Below are 21,379 nucleotides of genomic sequence, written 5' to 3'. Positions count from 1 at the left end.
AATCAAGTTAGCAAATGATGGGCTTGCCGGTGCACCCATAGCAGTGCCATCCAATTGTATATAAAATTTTCCTTCATAAACAAAATAACCACCATCAAAACAAAGATCAACCAATTCCAAAAATTTTTCCCTACTAAGATCCGTATAGCAGCTGATAAATCTCCATCTTTTCTTAATGATACTAACAACAAGTTCTCTTGGGATGCTTTTAAACAAGGATATAACATCTAACGATATAAGCACGTATCCTAGTGGTACTTTTATATCTGACAAAATTGTGGTCAATGAAAATGAATCTTTCAAGTTAAAAATGGAAGTAGACAAGGTAGAATTTAAGATATCATGTAAATATTTACCAATGTTATAAGTGGGAGACTTGACGCAACTGACTATAGGTCTCAAATTGAGACCATCTTTATGGACCTTACGCAAACAGTATAACTTAGGTGGTAAGCTGTTATGTCTGATTAAAGTTTTATACTGTGCCTCAGATATATATTCTTCTTTTTTGAGTCTCATCAGGCATCTATTGACTGCATTCTGAATCTTTGTCGTTGGATCAGCTTCCGTTATTTTGTAGGTGTCCTCATCACTCAACATTCTGTCCACTTCACTTCGATATTCATCCCTGTACATAACAACAGTTGCACCCCCCTTGTCAGCTCGACTTATGATGATATCCTGGTTTTCTCTAACAAACTTATTGGTTTCACTCACAAACCCATCAAGTAGGTGGCCCTTGTTTCTGTGTTGTTCTCTCCTCTCAAAGTTGTTAATAACATTCACACTTCTTAATCTATATGTATTCTTCACTTCTTCTGTTATTGCCTGAATGTTAATGCAACTTTCTATATCTTTGATGACAGTTTTGATAGGTACTTTTTTAGGTGGCAAACTAAATTTTGGACCAAGGCTTAACATAACCTTAACTTCTTCAGGTATGGCTATATTGGTGTAGTTTACTAAATAATTATCACATACTGTTAACGGCATCGGTGGAATCTGCTGATCTACAAGTGTTTTAATCTTTTTAACATTGCCAGTCTTTGTCTTACCGAATACGTAACTATAAGCATTTTTGGCCATAGTCAACAGTATACTATAAAAGTGGTCATCCATGTTAGAACACAATTGTTGTTGTAGTTCTCTGATGTTTTCTTCCAACCTTCTGATCTTCCAAATGGTTATTTTAATCTCAATATTTAGGATCGATTTACGAAACGTCTTTAATACTTTATCTACAGTATTTTTGTAGGGATGTTCTTCCAATTGTAGGGAATAGATTTGTCTGATGTTATTGATAATATGATTAGGATATACACGATTTTTACGACATCTCAACAGAAATATTCTTCGGTTGTAAAGTGATGCAATCTTTTTCTGTGACGTCACATATAATTTGCAGTTCTTGCACACCTGCTCACCCATTTGATTCCTTATCGTCTCAAAAAAACCCCCAGTTGAAGAAATAGTAACTTGGTTATCATCCATTGTATTAGAATTAGGAAAGAAAGAATATATTGGGAGTGTTGGACACTGTTTATTATCTATTGTTCACTGTGTAACAATGCCGACGTTTCGAAACAAATCGTTTCTTTTTCAAGGCTGTAAATAAATACGAAAAGTATACTATAAGACACACAATATGACATAACATGAAAATAAATTACCTAGTTACGAGAACAATATTGTACGCTTTTTAAAAACATTAGGATTCAACAAAGAAATCAAAATCTCCTGGAGAGCAGACATACAATCCCATCACTTTATCCGTTTCTATATTTATGATAATGACATCAACATAAGGTTACAAAATATTGATCAGGAATGGTCTTAACACTATTGACGAGGCCAGCCATTACTTATTACTTTCTAAGTATATTATTATAGATCATGCTTAGGTGTTGCACATCTTCTCTATGATTGACGGTATAATTTCTTTTTATGTGTATCATCTCGCTTATATTACGTCTATAACCAACCTCTTCTCTATCAAGAATTTTTACATCTTCAAAATTAAATTTATGGCCCGTAGTTGCGTCAAGTCTCCCACTTATAACATTGGTAAATATTTACATGATATCTTAAATTCTACCTGGTCTACTTCCATTTTTAACTTGAAAGATTCATTTTCATTGACCACAATTTTGTCAGATATAAAAGTACCACTAGGATACGTGCTTATATCGTTAGATGTTATATCCTTGTTTACAAGCATCCCAAGAGAACTTGTTGTTAGTATCATTAAGAAAAGATGGAGATTTATCAGCTGCTATACGGATCTTAGTAGGGAAAAATTTTTGGAATTGGTTGATCTTTGTTTTGATGGTGGTTATTTTGTTTATGAAGGAAAATTTTATATACAATTGGATGGCACTGCTATGGGTGCACCGGCAAGCCCATCATTTGCTAACTTGATTATGGAAGAAATCTTTTGTTATGTTGTTGAAACACTTAAATTTTATATCCCGCTCATTAAGTTCTTTGTAGATGATACATTATTGTTGGTACCATATGACAAAATACAGTACATTTTAGATGTTTTCAACTCTTACCATCAAAAGATACAATTCACGATTGAAGTGGAGAAAGATAACAGTTTGCCTTTTTTGGATTTGTTGATAATTAGAGAAAACTCTAGTATTATTACTGACTGGTACACTAAAGCAATAAGCACTAACAGATGCATAAATTTTTACAGCAGTCATAGCATGCAACAAAAAACTAATATAATGGAGAATTTAATTAAAAGAGCTTTAAAACTGAGCAACAAAAAGTTTCATAGGAAGAACTTAGATAAAGTTGAAAATATTTTGAAGCAGAATAACTATCCTACATACTTAGTCAAAAGAATAATAAATAAACACACGTCCAACCGAAGTCATATAGTTAATGTTCCTTCTAACTCGTCTATTTCTTCCTACTTTAGGTTTCCGTACTTACCTGGTCTTTCTCACAGAATAAATAAAATATTTAAGGAGTTGAATGTCAAGTGTGCCTTTTACAACTTATTCACCACAAAGAGATTTTTCACAAATTTGAAATTTAAAACACCTTATAATTTAGAATCAGGAGTAGTATATAAGATACCCTGTGCTAATTGTAACAAGTGTTACATTGGCCAAACAAAACAGTATTTACGCGATAGGATGAAACAACATAAATATGATAGTGAAAATATTGCAAATTTTAACAAAACTGCTTTAACTTTACATCAAATGACTACGGGCCATAAATTTAATTTTGAAGATGTAAAAATTCTTGATAGAGAAGAGGTTGGTTATAGACGTAATATAAGCGAGATGATACACATAAAAAGAAATTATACCGTCAATCATAGAGAAGATGTGCAACACCTAAGCATGATCTATAATAATATACTTAGAAAGTAATAAGTAATGGCTGGCCTCGTCAATAGTGTTAAGACCATTCCTGATCAATATTTTGTAACCTTATGTTGATGTCATTATCATAAATATAGAAACGGATAAAGTGATGGGATTGTATGTCTGCTCTCCAGGAGATTTTGATTTCTTTGTTGAATCCTAATGTTTTTAAAAAGCGTACAATATTGTTCTCGTAACTAGGTAATTTATTTTCATGTTATGTCATATTGTGTGTCTTATAGTATACTTTTCGTATTTATTTACAGCCTTGAAAAAGAAACGATTTGTTTCGAAACGTCGGCATTGTTACACAGTGAACAATAGATAATAAACAGTGTCCAACACTCCCAATATATTCTTTCTTTCCTAATTACATGCAAGTATCTCATTGTAAAAAAGCGACAGCTCAGTTTCATAGGAAGGGACTGATTTCATGTTGAAAATCTTACCATACTTTCAGACTATGAAGCAGCGATATGCTAAGGGTGGAATCAGAACTGAATATAATGAAACAATTCCTCTGCAATGAGTTATGTGTAATTAATTCATCGATTTCACTCTTATACCATATGCAATTCATAGAAAAGAGACACTCTGATCTCGATTCCTGAAAAGTCAAAACAACTATGTTTTGAAGAGAGGACAAACCTGGAGAATAGCAGTGGTCTCGAAAATTCGAATATTTCTGACATTTGATGTCAAAGTATATATTCTTATATACTCGAAATTGCAAATAATCGAATATCACTTCACTTCGGAGTGAAAAGGAAACAAAAATCTATGCAAATTGTGGTTATTATACTCGAATTTTTATTGAATAAATGAGTGATGCTGATTCATCCTCGTCCTATTTTTTGATCATCTAGTCAACTAAATGATATGTCCGTGATGAAATTCCCCTCCTCAATATTGTTCTTGTATCGAGCAGAATGGCTCAGAGAGCAAAGCTTCGAGATCTTGAGGAGTAATTCTTGGTTCATAAATATTTCTACCTAACTCAACTCTTCTTCTACCAGCGTTTTCAACTCCTGATATCATAATGCATCGATCCGAACGCCTACTAGATGAAATGAGATGGAAAGTCTTCTCGGTTATAATATTTCCATCTTCGAACATTTCGTACGAGTAGTTTTCAGATTTCGACGCCATATTGAAAACGAAGCGTTTTGATTGAGTCGCTAGAAATATCCAATGTACACGAGGAGAGAGCACACAAACTGGGCGATCGACCAACTCAATTGTTCTAGAATAGCATCAAAGTGGTCAATAGTAGAGCGTTTGCGCTGCTGCAATCCCAAGCACTGAGCAACACTTAAGCTGCGATGGTTTATATACCGAATCGCTGTCGGGAGCTTGTCGTAGTTATCCTCACTACTCGAACAACTTTTGGTCTTGTCTAAGAGTCCACCGCAGTTCATAATTAGTCGGTGCAGTCTGAGATAGAATTTTTATTCTATTATTATCGCCACTTGAGAAGATGAAAACAATGATACTAGTATTCTTCATTTTTCTCCATTATGTAGTTCCTCATCAAAGAGTTATTTTCATTTTTTCTATGCTGTTTTCATTATTCCGAAATCAAAATTGGGCCTAGAATGAATAGGATGATTCCAAAATTTCGGCATATATTGAATAAGAAGGACTATATATCGTTCATTTGATAAGATTCAGTGAAATTACATGCAAATGTCTCATTGTAAAAAAGCGACAGCTCAGTTTCATAGGAAGGGACTGATTTCATGTTGAAAATCTTACCATACTTTCAGACTATGAAGCAGCGATATGCTAAGGGTGGAATCAGAACTGAATCTAATGAAACAATTCCTCTGCAATGAGTTATGTGTAATTAATTCATCGATTTCACTCTTATACCATATGCAATTCATAGAAAAGAGACACTCTGATCTTGATTCCTGAAAAGTCAAAACAACAATGTTTTGAAGAGAGGACAAACCTGGAGAATAGCAGTGGTCTCGAAAATTCGAATAATTCTGACATTTGATGTCAAAGTATATATTCTTATATACTCGAAATTGCAAATAATCGAATATCACTTCACTTTGGAGTGAAAAGGAAACAAAAATCTATGCAAATTGTGGTTATTATACTCGAATTTTTATTGAATAAATGAGTGATGGTGATTCATCCTCGTCCAATTTTTTGATCATCTAGTCAACTAAATGATATGTCCGTGATGAAATTCCCCTCCTCAATATTGTTCTTGTATCGAGCAGAATGGCTCAGAGAGCAAAGCTTCGAGATCTTGAGGAGTAATTCTTGGTTCATAAATATTTCTACCTAACTCAACTCTTCTTCTACCAGCGTTTTCAACTCCTGATATCATAATGCATCGATCCGAACGCCTACTAGATGAAATGAGATGGAAAGTCTTCTCGGTTATAATATTTCCATCTTCGAACATTTCGTACGAGTAGTTTTCAGATTTCGACGCCATATTGAAAACGAAGCGTTTTGATTGAGTCGCTAGAAATATCCAATGTACACGAGGAGAGAGCACACAAACTGGGCGATCGACCAACTCAATTGTTCTAGAATAGCATCAAAGTGGTCAATAGTAGAGCGTTTGCGCTGCTGCAATCCCAAGCACTGAGCAACACTTAAGCTGCGATGGTTTATATACCGAATCGCTGTCGGGAGCTTGTCGTAGTTATCCTCACTACTCGAACAACTTTTGGTCTTGTCTAAGAGTCCACCGCAGTTCATAATTAGTCGGTGCAGTCTGAGATAGAATTTTTATTCTATTATTATCGCCACTTGAGAAGATGAAAACAATGATACTAGTATTCTTCATTTTTCTCCATTATGTAGTTCCTCATCAAAGAGTTATTTTCATTTTTTCTATGCTGTTTTCATTATTCCGAAATCAAAATTGGGCCTAGGATGAATAGGATGATTCCAAAATTTCGGCATATATTGAATAAGAAGGACTATATATCGTTCATTTGATAAGATTCAGTGAAATTACATGCAAATGTCTCATTGTAAAAAAGCGACAGCTCAGTTTCATAGGAAGGGACTGATTTCATGTTGAAAATCTTACCATACTTTCAGACTATGAAGCAGCGATATGCTAAGGGTGGAATCAGAACTGAATCTAATGAAACAATTCCTCTGCAATGAGTTATGTGTAATTAATTCATCGATTTCACTCTTATACCATATGCAATTCATAGAAAAGAGACACTCTGATCTTGATTCCTGAAAAGTCAAAACAACAATGTTTTGAAGAGAGGACAAACCTGGAGAATAGCAGTGGTCTCGAAAATTCGAATAATTCTGACATTTGATGTCAAAGTATATATTCTTATATACTCGAAATTGCAAATAATCGAATATCACTTCACTTTGGAGTGAAAAGGAAACAAAAATCTATGCAAATTGTGGTTATTATACTCGAATTTTTATTGAATAAATGAGTGATGGTGATTCATCCTCGTCCAATTTTTTGATCATCTAGTCAACTAAATGATATGTCCGTGATGAAATTCCCCTCCTCAATATTGTTCTTGTATCGAGCAAAATGGCTCAGAGAGCAGAATTTCGAGATCTTGAGGAGTAATTCTTGGTTCATAAATATTTCTACCTAACTCAACTCTTCTTCTACCAGCGTTTTCAACTCCTGATATCATAATGCATCGATCCGAACGCTTACTAGATGAAATGAGATGGAAAGTCTTCTCGGTTATAATATTTCCATCTTCGAACATTTCGTACGAGTAGTTTTCAGATTTCGACGCCATATTGAAAACGAAGCGTTTTGATTGAGTCGCTAGAAATATCCAATGTACACGAGGAGAGAGCACACAAACTGGACGATCGACCAACTCAATTGTTCTAGAATAGCATCAAAGTGGTCAATAGTAGAGCGTTTGCGCTGCTGCAATCCCAAGCACTGAGCAACACTTAAGCTGCGATGGTTTATATACCGAATCGCTGTCGGGAGCTTGTCGTAGTTATCCCCACTACTCTAACAACTTTTGGCCTTGTCTAAGAGTCCACCGCAGTTCATAATTAGTCGGTGCAGTCTGAGATAGAATTTTTATTCTATTATTATCGCCACTTGAGAAGATGAAAACAATGATACTAGTATTCTTTATTTTTCTCCATTATGTAGTCCCTCATCAACGAGTTATTTTCATTTTTTCTATGCTGTTTTCATTATTCCAATATCAAAATTGGGCCTAGGATGAATAGGATGATTCCAAAATTTCGGCATATATTGAATAAGGACTATATTATATCGTTCATTTGATAAGATTCAGTGAAATTACATGCAAGTGTCTCATTGTAAGAAAGCGACAGCTGAGTTTCATAGGAAGGGACTGATTTCATGTTGAAAATCTTACCATACTTTCAGACTATGAAGCAGCGATATGCTAAGGGTGGAATCAGAACTGAATCTAATGAAACAATTCCTCTGCAATGAGTTATGTGTAATTAATTCATCGATTTCACTCTTATACCATATGCAATTCATAGAAAAGAGACACTCTGATCTTGATTCCTGAAAAGTCAAAACAACAATGTTTTGAAGAGAGGACAAACCTGGAGAATAGCAGTGGTCTCGAAAATTCGAATAATTCTGACATTTGATGTCAAAGTATATATTCTTATATACTCGAAATTGCAAATAATCGAATATCACTTCACTTTGGAGTGAAAAGGAAACAAAAATCTATGCAAATTGTGGTTATTATACTCGAATTTTTATTGAATAAATGAGTGATGGTGATTCATCCTCGTCCAATTTTTTGATCATCTAGTCAACTAAATGATATGTCCGTGATGAAATTCCCCTCCTCAATATTGTTCTTGTATCGAGCAAAATGGCTCAGAGAGCAGAACTTCGAGATCTTGAGGAGTAATTCTTGGTTCATAAATATTTCTACCTAACTCAACTCTTCTTCTACCAGCGTTTTCAACTCCTGATATCATAATGCATCGATCCGAACGCCTACTAGATGAAATGAGATGGAAAGTCTTCTCGGTTATAATATTTCCATCTTCGAACATTTTGTACGAGTAGTTTTCAGATTTCGACGCCATATTGAAAACGAAGCGTTTTGATTGAGTCGCTAGAAATATCCAATGTAGGGGAGGATGGGCCACCATGAGACGCGTTTACCATGAGACAGTCGCCATTATTCTTGAATTACGCGCCATAATTTGTCGCGATCCACAGAAACGTTAGGCTGAAGATATGTTAGTCTTATTTATGTTGCCGAAGAAGCCGCACGTGCATTAACAAAATATTCGCCAGTCCCGATTCGTATTGATCATAGTGAAATTTTTCCTTAAGATCAATTCAGTATCTCATAAGTGGTTTCTGATATACTTTGAGATTGGTCCGAAGTTTTCAACAAGACAGGTAATTATCCATTTTATCGTTGATATTCATTATTAGCCAATTTTTTGATTTTTTACCAAAATACGACAGTTTGAAAGTCAGGCATAAGATGGGCTACCATGAGACACGAATTTTGGGCCTCCTTGAGACGTGTCTCATGGTGGCCCATAAGTAAAGATTCCTATTGAATAAGTTTTTCGTTCAAGGCATGTCAAGAGGACGAAAAAGGAAATCTGACAAAGGCCTGTTCAGTGCAGACTCGATGAAACAGGCTGTCAAAGATGTAATTGTACATAACTTGAGTTTAAGGAAGGCAGCGGAGAAAAACAACGTTAAACACCAGACATTAGCTAGGTACGTTAAAAAAACACAAGATACTAAAGGTAATAAAGAAGAATTATCTTACCGCCCCCACTATGATACACGGAGAGTGTTTTCCGACGAACAGGAAAATGTTCTGAAGGATTTCATTATCAAATGTAGCCAAATGTGCTACGGCAGGTCCACAAAAGATGTTAGACAGTTAGCTTATGAACTTGCCGTCCACAACAAAATTCATATCCCAAAGCAATGGATAGAGAATAAGACAGCGGGGGTGGACTGGTTACAGGGGTTCATGAAACGTCACCCAGAACTGAGTATTAGGCAACCAGAAGCCTGCAGCCTTTCTAGAGCTGCATCCTTCAATCGCAACAACGTCGAGCAGTTTTTTCGAAACTTAGAAGATGTATTGAAGCGCTACAATGGTTTTGCCGCTGGAACTCGTGTCTATAATCTGGACGAGACCTCCACAACCACAGTCCAAAAATCCTCAAGGATTTTAGCGAAAAAAGGAGTGAAGCAAATAAACAAGGTGACTAGTGGAGAACGTGGATTATTGGTAACCACCTGCTGCATTATAAGTTCTGCAGGTACAGTGTTTGGTTTATTGAGTTAATAATTTTTTTATGCATATCTATGTCTCTTTTAGGAAATGCTTTACCACCAGCTATGATCTTTCCCAGGGTTAATTTCAAGCCTCACATGTTACACGGAGCTCCATCAGGAACCTTAGGCCTCGCTACCCCATCGGGTTGGATGAATTCTGAGCTTTTCGTATCTGTTATTAAGCACTTTATTTTTCACTCTGGCAGTTCAAAGTTGAATCCAACCTTGCTACTGTTCGATAATCATGAAAGTCACCTTTCAATTGAAACCCTGAACCTGGCTAAAGAGAACGGAGTTGTTATTTTAACACTGCCGCCCCATTGTTCTAATAAACTACAACCATTGGATGTATCAGTATTTGGGCCATTCAAGACCTATTATAACAGTGCATTGGACTCATGGATGATGACAAATCCTGGAATTCCAGTTACAATATTCCAGATTGCCGAGTGCGTTGGATATGCGTTTGACAAATCCATGACCCCTAACAACATCAAAGCAGGTTTCAAAAAATGTGGCATTGGGCCATTTGTTAGCCACGTTTTTGGAGATGACGATTTCCGAATGAGCAGCGTCACTGATAGGGAGGAACCTTCAAAAACAAGCCAAGGAGAAATTACTGTTGAAACACCTACTGACAAAAGCGAAGTTTTAGAAGCTCATACAGGCAATAAGGAAATTGAATTATTAAACAGAACTCCTGAAAAAAATACTTCAGAAGCGATTAACTTTAAATCCCCGGAAGAACTATTTGGATATCCAAAAGCCAAACCAAGAAAAACCTCTAATCCCAGAAAGAGGGGTAAAAGTATTATAGCTACTGATACACCCGAGAAATTAGAAATTGAAAATAAATTTTTGGAGAAGAAGCGGAAGGAGTCACTTAGAATGGCCAAGAGAACCAAGCGAATGTTGGTCCATTTGCCAATAGCTAAAAAAAATCGACAATATGCTTCGTCATCTGAAAGTGAACATAGCTCATTCATTTCTGATTCCTCAGACGCAGAGTCGTTTGATGAGTTAAATATGAACGGAAGTAAGGACAATCTCAACCCAGATATCAACTCCTATGTCTTGGTTGAGTTTCATGACAAAAAGTCTGTTTTCTTTGTGGGTAAAATCATAGATATCATTGAGGATGATTTCAAAGTAAGTTTTTTGAGGCATAGTGTCAAACAAAAAAACTCTTTTATTTATCCCGCTGTAGAAGATATTTCTTTTGTAAAGAAAACCGATATCAAATGTTTGCTTTCTGCAAGTAGCCAAGTGGCTGGAACGAAACGGCAGCAATCTTACATAAATTTTGGAGTTAAATTCGACGGAATCGAAATCCGTTAGTGCCATTTTTTGTTTGAAGCTCAGTATATATTGTTATTTAGTTATATTGATCATAAAGTTGTGTGATACTATTTTATAAACGTTTGTTTTTTGTTTTTATGTTGTGTCTCTAAGTGGCCCACAATGTCGGCTACCATGAGACAAAATCAGATTTTTTTAATTTTCCAATAAAAAAAAGTTCTGTAATGTTGTGTCTATTATTGTATAAAAAAATGATTACGTTTTGATTAAATTTTATAATGCATACGTTACTGTTGCTAAAAAAATTAAATTGAAATTTTTTTCGCCAAAAAAGTAGAAATTGTCTCACTGTGGCCCACCCTCCCCTACACGAGGAGAGAGCACACAAACTGGACGATCGACCAACTCAATTGTTCTAGAATAGCATCAAAGTGGTCAATAGTAGAGCGTTTGCGCTGCTGCAATCCCAAGTACTGAGCAACACTCAAGCTGCAATGGTTTATATACCGAATCGCTGTCGGGAGCTTGTCGTAGTTATCCCCACTACTCGAACAACTTTTGGTCTTGTCTAAGAGTCCACCGCAGTTCATAATTAGTCGGTGCAGTCTAAGATAGAATTTTTATTCTATTATTATCGCCACTTGAGAAGATGAAAACAATGATACTAGTATTCTTTATTTTTCTCCATTATGTATTCCCTCATCAACGAGTTATTTTCATTTTTTCTATGCTGTTTTCATTATTCCAAAATCAAAATTGGGCCTAGGATGAATAGGATGATTCCAAAATTTCGGCATATATTGAATAAGAAGGACTATATATCGTTCATTTGATAAGATTCAGTGAAATTACATGCAAGTTCCTCATTGTAAAAAAGCGACAGCTCAGTTTCATAGGAAGGGATTGATTTCATGTTGAAAATCTAACCATACTTTCAGACTATCAAGCAGCGATATGCTAAGGGTGGAATCAGAACTGAATATAATGAAACAATTCCTCTGCAATGAGTTATGTGTAATTAATTCATCGATTTCACTCTTATACCATATGCAATTCATAGAAAAGAGACACTCTGATCTTGATTCCTGAAAAGTCAAAACAACTATGTTTTGAAGAGAGGACAAACCTGGAGAATAGCAGTGGTCTCGAAAATTCGAATATTTCTGACATTTGATGTCAAAGTATATATTCTTATATACTCGAAATTGCAAATAATCGAATATCACTTCACTTTGGAGTGAAAAGGAAACAAAAATCTATGCAAATTGTGGTTATTATACTTGAATTTTTATTGAATAAATGAGTGATGCTGATTCATCCTCGTCCTATTTTTTGATCATCTATTCAACTAAATGATATGTCCGTGATGAAATTCCCCTCCTCAATATTGTTCTTGTATCGAGCAAAATGGCTCAGAGAGCAGAACTTCGAGATCTTGAGGAGTAATTCTTGGTTCATAAATATTTCTACCTAACTCAACTCTTCTTCTACCAGCGTTCTCAACTCCTGATATCATAATGCATCGATCCGAACGCCTACTAGATGAAATGAGATGGAAAGTCTTCTCGGTTATAATATTTCCATCTTCGAACATTTCGTACGAGTAGTTTTCAGATTTCGACGCCATATTGAAAACGAAGCGTTTTGATTGAGTCGCTAGAAATATCCAATGTACACGAGGAGAGAGCACACAAACTGGACGATCGACCAACTCAATTGTTCTAGAATAGCATCAAAGTGGTCAATAGTAGAGCGTTTGCGCTGCTGCAATCCCAAGCACTGAGCAACACTTAAGCTGCGATGGTTTATATACCGAATCGCTGTCGGGAGCTTGTCGTAGTTATTCCCACTACTCGAACAACTTTTGGTCTTGTCTAAGAGTCCACCGCAGTTCATAATTAGTCGGTGCAGTCTGAGATAGAATTTTTATTCTATTATTATCGCCACTTGAGAAGATGAAAACAATGATACTAGTATTCTTTATTTTTCTCCATTATGTAGTTCCTCATCAAAGAGTTATTTTCATTTTTTCTATGCTGTTTTCATTATTCCGAAATCAAAATTGGGCCTGGGATGAATAGGATGATTCCAAAATTTCGGCATATATTGAATAAGAAGGACTATATATCGTTCATTCGATAAGATTCAGTGAAATTACATGCAAGTGTCTCATTGTAAAAAAGCGACAGCTCAGTTTCATAGGAAGGGACTGATTTCATGTTGAAAATCTTACCATACTTTCAGACTATCAAGCAGCGATATGCTAAGGGTGGAATCAGAACTGAATCTAATGAAACAATTCCTCTGCAATGAGTTATGTGTAATTAATTCATCGATTTCACTCTTATACCATATGCAATTCATAGAAAAGAGACACTCTGATCTTGATTCCTGAAAAGTCAAAACAACAATGTTTTGAAGAGAGGACAAACCTGGAGAATAGCAGTGGTCTCGAAAATTCGAATAATTTTGACATTTGATGTCAAAGTATATATTCTTATATACTCGAAATTGCAAATAATCGAATATCACTTCACTTTGGAGTGAAAAGGAAACAAAAATCTATGCAGATTGTGGTTATTATACTTGAATTTTTATTGAATAAATGAGTGATGCTGATTCATCCTCGTCCAATTTTTTGATCATCTAGTCAACTAAATGATATGTCCGTGATGAAATTCCCCTCCTCAATATTGTTCTTGTATCGAGCAAAATGGCTCAGAGAGCAGAACTTCGAGATCTTGAGGAGTAATTCTTGGTTCATAAATATTTCTACCTAACTCAACTCTTCTTCTACCAGCGTTTTCAACTCCTGATATCATAATGCATCGATCCGAACGCCTACTAGATGAAATGAGATGGAAAGTCTTCTCGGTTATAATATTCCCATCTTCGAACATTTCGTACGAGTAGTTTTCAGATTTCGACGCCATATTGAAAACGAAGAGTTTTGATTGAGTCGCTAGAAATATCCAATGTACACGAGGAGAGAGCACACAAACTGGACGATCGACCAACTCAATTGTTCTAGAATAGCATCAAAGTGGTCAATAGTAGAGCGTTTGCGCTGCTACAATCCCAAGCACTGAGTAACACTTAAGCTGCGATGGTTTATATACCGAATCGCTGTCGGGAGCTTGTCGTAGTTATCCCCACTACTCGAACAACTTTTGGCCTTGTCTAAGAGTCCACCGCAGTTCATAATTATTTGGTGCAGTCTGAAATAGAATTTTTATTCTGTTATTATCGCCACTTGAGAAGATGAAAACAATGATACTAGTATTCTTTATTTTTCTCCATTAGGTAGTCCCTCATCAACGAGTTATTTTCATTTTTTCTATGCTGTTTTCATTATTCCGAAATCAAAATTGGGCCTAGGATGAATAGGATGATTCCAAAATTTCGGCATATTTTGAATAAAAAGGACTATATATCGTTCATTCGATAAGATTCAGTGAAATTACATGCAAGTGTCTCATTGTAAAAGAGCGACAGCTCAGTTTCATAGGAAGGGACTGATTTCATGTTGAAAATCTTACCATACTTTCAGACTATCAAGCAGCGATATGCTAAGGGTGGAATCAGAACTGAATATAATGAAACAATTCCTCTGCAATGAGTTATGTGTAATTAATTCATCGATTTCACTCTTATACCATATGCAATTAATCGAAAAGAGACACTCTGATCTTGATTCCTGAAAAGTCAAAACAACAATGTTTTGAAGAGAGTCAAACCTGGAGAATAGCAGTGGTCTCGAAAATTCGAATATTTCTGACATTCACTTTACGTGAAAAATTAAAAGCATAAATTACGAACTAGTTAATGCCGTTTTTGAATGGGGATTCTTGATGTATTACTTCTCCTCCACAACCCAATGCGAAAAACCGTTTTTGTTTTTTTTCAGCGGTGATATTTGGAATGCTGAAAAGTGAAACGATAACATCAAGAAGCCGGACTGAATCTATTTATTCTCACCCTTGACCTCTTTGGAATTTTCACTGACCATGATTTCATCTGGTAAATATTTTCTTGCCTAACATAGCAATTGCACAACACCTATGAGTCAAACAATCAATTCTTGAAAAGTCAAGTATTAAATTGCCCATTCAATTGTGAAAGTAATTATATTCTATTTGAGAATAATTATGGGGAAAAACAATCCTTAATCAATTCTACTAAAGTATTGGCACCCTTCAGTAGTTTTGATGCTGGCAAACGACCAAACTAATGATATTTAGTGGTGATTGACTGACCCACTCTTTATATAGATCAATTAATCGACTATATCGTCTTTAGGGTATTTTGATCGTCCCAGGCACCAAATTTTCTTCAATTACTACATCTTGTTTTCGACATTGAAATTTTTAGCATTTTTACTTGATGAGATGTGACTTTCGGGTAATTTCAAAATAGAAATGAATCTACACTCGATATAAATTCGGAAAGAGAAACTGATAGGGGACATTCGAAATCAGCAAACACTTCACACTGATGTTAACCGGAAATTATTACTGGATAATTTGGAATACATCTGACTGTTAAAAGATGCCGGAGGAAATTGTTGATATATTAGTTCGCTGATTTGATAAACATATCCGAATATTGGCCAACTCCATGTTATTCGTGTGAATGTTGAGAGTTGTAAATGTGTTTGTGGAATTTTGGGGTCAAAGACCTCATTTTTCTGTTTCGGAAAAACAATATGCAGTTACTCGTCGATAATAATAGGTACATCGAAAATATGTTTCGTTGAAAAATTAGAGTGGAAGATATTGTTATGAGGTTTCATTTTTTTTTTAAATATACACCCTCATTTTAGTATAATTTGACCATTAATTATTACTCTCGTCTTGGTTTTGATTAACATACTTTTTTGATTTCAACACAGGAATCCGACATCGCTCGAAAAGGTAGATAAACATTTCGAAACGTCTTTATTCCTTTTTAAATTCTGAAAAACGTGAAAAACATCCTGAATTGGCAGATAACCGAGTTTCTGTTCGCTAATACCGATAAGCAGAAGTGAAGACATCTTCATGCACTCAAATTTTACCGATTTTCGGTACATGAGGGGATACCTTTTCCACCTCCCAGAGGTGGGTATAAAAGGGGATGCCACCCCGCTCCCCGCTGGTCCATTCATTCTGTTTCGAGTATTTATGCGGTAGCTTATAATAATAATAATAATAATAATGAGTTTATTTGAGGAAATAAGTACATTTTTCACCTCCATAAGGTGTGCAAACATCGTATAAACATTATTGGTAGCAAATAAACTGAAATTCCGCTAAAGGCGAACCTTGAAAGCGGGATCACACCACAAATGACAAAAACCTTAATGCACAAATGGGACTAATGGAAAGTACAAAATATCACAACAAAAAATGCAACTCAATCGAAACACAATGCAACTCAGGGTGTGAAAAAATACAATATAGTATAAATATATATAAAACACAATAAAATTTTAACAGCAATGAGAGCAACGGAGAAATACCTCATCAATAGTAGTAAGAATTGTTGACATCAACACATTGGTGCACCCAAAGTCTAGGTTTTCCAGTCAACCATCTCCTCATCCTTGTCCTGAACAGTGTAACCGAGTTGTATCTCCTAAATTCCTGGGGAATCTGCGAATTAAACCTTGGCGCTAGGTATGTATGACACCGCTGTATAATAGATTTTTCTGGTCGGGGAGTAATCGCAGTGTTACTTTTATGTCTAGTGTCATATCTGTGCTCCATATAGACTAGCTCGGATCTGTATTTATGTTGTCTACAAGTTGTCACGAGGAAGAATAACTGTCTGATGTCAAGTATCTCCGCTTCTGAGTAAAGTTGGTTGCTGGGATATCTACGGGGTTTTTTGTAGATGATTTTAAGGATACATTTCTGAGTCCTCTCCAATTTACTCACATACACTTTCAATGCGGAACCCCACGCTATAATTCCATATCTCAGATTTTGGTGAGGTCAATAAATGAAAAGAACAGGTTGTATAAACTATGATGAAGGATCCCACAGAGTTGAATAAAGCAAATTATAGAAAATTTAGAAATAAACTGAATGAATTAATAAAAGTTACCAAGAGGGAGTTTTATCAAAAGTTGATCACGCAGAATAAGTCTAGTTCTGCTGCTTTGTGGAGATGTGTTAATGAGATCACAGGAAACAATCCTGGGCAGAACGAAGTGGAAGAAATACGGCTGACGTCGGGAAATATAAGTGCGAATAAAGATGAGATCGCAATGGAGTTCAATGAGCACTTTGCTAATGTGGGGAAGAGACTGAATGAGAAGATCAGAAGAGGCAGGAATGTGGTGAGACCTAGAGGGGCGTCAATTTGCGGTTCATTCTATTTGGCTGAGGTTCAGGAGAATGAGATAATAGAGATAATAGACCAAATGAAAAATAAAGTGGCACCAGGAGCTGATGGTTTGAAAACTGAAACACTTAAGTTTGTAAAACGGGAAATAGCTGCACCTCTAACATATTTGATGAATTTGTCCTTCAGAACTGGAAAAGTGCCCAACGCCTTTAAGCATGCCATTGTAAAACCTATTTATAAAAAAGGGGACAAACTGAACGTTGATAACTACAGACCTATATCTCTAATGTCAAGTTTGTCAAAGATCTTTGAAAAACTACTAAAAGTGCGCATGGATAGCTATTTATGTAGGAAAGGAATAATGTCCGACAAACAGAGTGGCTTCAGGCAGGGTAAATCTACCGAGGACACTATAGCACATTTGACAGCCATACTTAGTAAAAAAATCGACGAAAAAAGCCCCACTTTGTGCATATTTGTGGATTTAATAAAGGCGTTCGACACAGTCAGCCATGAGTTGTTGCTTTTGGTCTTGGAAAGTGTAGGGTTTAGAGGAACTTCGGGTGAACTGCTACATAGTTATTTGGAAAAGAGGAGTCAACAAGTACAGATTGGAAATAAAAAAAGCGATAGTGCGTTTATTGAGTGTGGTATTCCACAGGGAACTGTGTTAGGTCCCCTTTTGTTCGATCTCTACATCAATGAGGTCTTTAAAATCGAAATTGATGGAGACATATTGGGGTTTGCAGACGATATTACCCTGATTTACAGTGCCAAGGATTGGAAAACTCTGAAACATAAAGCAGAGATTGATTTTCTGAGGGTGATTGAATGGTTTGATAGCCGTCTGTTGGCTATAAATTATGAAAAGACATACTTCATGCCGTTTACATCATATGCGCCATATTTACCACAGTTCCAGGCTATGAAAATAATTTGTAATGGATCCCCAATAGAGATCACAATGAAGTCTAAAATCAGGTACCTTGGGGTGTACCTTGACAGTCACCTCAGATGGAGTGAGCAAATAAATTATGTAACTAAAAAGCTACGAAGTATTATGTATAAGATCAAATATTTGACTCAGGTACTTACCTTGGAACAGCTGAAAATATTATACTGCGCTTTGGTGGAAAGCCATCTGAGATATGGAATTATAGCGTGGGGTTCCGCATTGAAAGTGTATGTGAGTAAATTGGAGAGGACTCAGAAATGTATCCTTAAAATCATCTACAAAAAACCCCGTAGATATCCCAGCAACCAACTTTACTCAGAAGCGGAGATACTTGACATCAGACAGTTATTCTTCCTCGTGACAACTTGTAGACAACATAAATACAGATCCGAGCTAGTCTATATGGAGCACAGATATGACACTAGACATAAAAGTAACACTGCGATTACTCCCCGACCAGAAAAATCTATTATACAGCGGTGTCATACATACCTAGCGCCAAGGTTCTATTCGCAGATTCCCCAGGAATTTAGGAGATACAACTCGGTTACACTGTTCAGGACAAGGATGAGGAGATGGTTGACTGGAAAACCTAGACTTTGGGTGCACCAATGTGTTGATGTCAACAATTCTTACTACTATTGATGAGGTATTTCTCCGTTGCTCTCATTGCTGTTAAAATTTTATTGTGTTTTATATATATTTATACTATATTGTATTTTTTCACACCCTGAGTTGCATTGTGTTTCGATTGAGTTGCATTTTTTGTTGTGATATTTTGTACTTTCCATTAGTCCCATTTGTGCATTAAGGTTTTTGTCATTTGTGGTGTGATCCCGCTTTCAAGGTTCGCCTTTAGCGGAATTTCAGTTTATTTGCTACCAATAATGTTTATACGATGTTTGCACACCTTATGGAGGTGAAAAATGTACTTATTTCCTCAAATAAACTCATTATTATTATTATTATTATTTGATGTCAAAGTATATATTCTTATATACTCGAAATTGCAAATAATCGAATATCACTTCACTTTGGAGTGAAAAGGAAACAAAAATCTATGCAAATTGTGGTTATTATACTCGAATTTTTATTGAATAAATGAGTGATGGTGATTCATCCTCTTCCAATTTTTTGATCATCTTGTCAACTAAATGATATGTCCGTGATGAAATTCCTCTCCTCAATATTGTTCTTGTATCGAGCAAAATGGCTCAGAGAGCAGAACTTCGAGATCTTGAGGAGTAATTCTTGGTTCATAAATATTTCTACCTAACTCAACTCTTCTTCTACCAGCGTTTTCAACTCCTGATATCATAATGCATCGATCCGAACGCCTACTAGATGAAATGAGATGGAAAGTCTTCTCGGTTATAATATTTCCATCTTCGAACATTTCGTACGAGTAGTTTTCAGATTTCGACGCCATATTGAAAACGAAGCGTTTTGATTGAGTCGCTAGAAATATCCAATGTACACGAGGAGAGAGCACACAAACTGGACGATCGGCCAACTCAATTGTTCTAGAATAGCATCAAAGTGGTCAATAGTAGAGCGTTTGCGCTGCTGCAATCCCAAGCACTGAGCAACACTTAAGCTGCGATGGTTTATATACCGAATCGCTGTCGGGAGCTTGTCGTAGTTATCCCCACTACTCGAACAACTTTTGGTCTTGTCTAAGAGTCCACCGCAGTTCATAATTAGTCGGTGCAGTCTAAGATAGAATTTTTATTCTATTATTATCGCCACTTGAGAAGATGAAAACAATGATACTAGTATTCTTTATTTTTCTCCATTATGTAGTTCCTCATCAAAAAGTTATTTTCATTTTTTCTATGCTGTTTTCATTATTCCGAAATCAAAATTGGGCCTAGGATGAATAGGATGATTCCAAAATTTCGGCATATTTTGAATAAAAAGGACTATATATCGTTCATTTGATAAGATTCAGTGAAATTACATGCAAGTGTCTCATTGTAAAAAAGCGACAGCTCTGTTTCATAGGAAGGGACTGATTTCATGTTGAAAATCTTACCATACTTTCGGACTATCAAGCAGCGATATGCTAAGGGTGGAATCAGAACTGAATATAATGAAACAATTCCTCTGCAATGAGTTATGTGTAATTAATTCATCGATTTCACTCTTATACCATATGCAATTCATAGAAAAGAGACACTCTGATCTTGATTCCTGAAAAGTCAAAACAACTATGTTTTGAAGAGAGGACAAACCTGGAGAATAGCAGTGGTCTCGAAAATTCGAATATTTCTGACATTTGATGTCAAAGTATATATTCTTATATACTCGAAATTGCAAATAATCGAATATCACTTCACTTTGGAGTGAAAAGGAAACAAAAATCTATGCAAATTGTGGTTATTATACTCGAATTTTTATTGAATGAATGAGTGATGCTGATTCATTCTCGTCCTATTTTTTGATCATCTAGTCAACTAAATGATATGTCCGTGATGAAATTCCCCTCCTCAATATTGTTCTTGTATCGAGCAAAATGGCTCAGAGAGCAGAACTTCGAGATCTTGAGGAGTAATTCTTGGTTCATAAATATTTCTACCTAACTCAACTCTTCTTCTACCAGCGTTTTCAACTCCTGATATCATAATGCATCGATCCGAACGCCTACTAGATGAAATGAGATGGAAAGTCTTCTCGGTTATAATATTTCCATCTTCGAACATTTCGTACGAGTAGTTTTCAGATTTCGACGCCATATTGAAAACGAAGCGTTTTGATTGAGTCGCTAGAAATATCCAATGTACACGAGGAGAGAGCACACAAACTGGACGATCGACCAACTCAATTGTTCTAGAATAGCATCAAAGTGGTCAATAGTAGAGCGTTTGCGCTGCTGCAATCCCAAGCACTGAGCAACACTTAAGCTGCGATGGTTTATATACCGAATCGCTGTCGGGAGCTTGTCGTAGTTATCCCCACTACTCGAAAAACTTTTGGTCTTATCTAAGAGTCCACCGCAGTTCATAATTAGTCGGTGCAGTCTGAGATAGAATTTTTATTCTATTATTATCGCCACTTGAGAAGATGAAAACAATGATACTAGTATTCTTTATTTTTCTCCATTATGTAGTTCCT

The 21,379-nt window shown here is 35.8% G+C and overlaps 2 protein-coding genes across 2 annotated transcripts; both read left to right on the top strand.

Annotated features, from left to right (window-relative positions):
* The first annotated feature begins 2,273 nt into the window (after positions 1 to 2,273).
* LOC123316054 lies at positions 2,274 to 3,732 on the top strand. Its single transcript, XM_044901976.1, has 2 exons — positions 2,274 to 3,587; positions 3,653 to 3,732. The coding sequence occupies exon 1, from the start codon at positions 2,382 to 2,384 to the stop codon at positions 3,390 to 3,392; it is 1,011 nt and encodes a 336-aa protein (XP_044757911.1). The 5' UTR covers positions 2,274 to 2,381; the 3' UTR covers positions 3,393 to 3,587; positions 3,653 to 3,732.
* A 5,483-nt stretch (positions 3,733 to 9,215) lies between these two features.
* Positions 9,216 to 11,019, top strand: LOC123306263. The gene is made up of 2 exons (XM_044888167.1): positions 9,216 to 9,665; positions 9,725 to 11,019. The coding sequence occupies exons 1-2, from the start codon at positions 9,242 to 9,244 to the stop codon at positions 11,017 to 11,019; spliced, it is 1,719 nt and encodes a 572-aa protein (XP_044744102.1). The 5' UTR covers positions 9,216 to 9,241.
* The last annotated feature ends 10,360 nt before the right edge of the window (positions 11,020 to 21,379 follow it).

Source organism: Coccinella septempunctata, chromosome 1 (genome assembly GCF_907165205.1).
Source record: "Coccinella septempunctata chromosome 1, icCocSept1.1, whole genome shotgun sequence".
In the NCBI taxonomy this organism is placed as follows: Eukaryota; Metazoa; Arthropoda; class Insecta; order Coleoptera; family Coccinellidae; genus Coccinella; species Coccinella septempunctata.
This window is presented reverse-complemented; position numbering and strand designations above follow the sequence as displayed.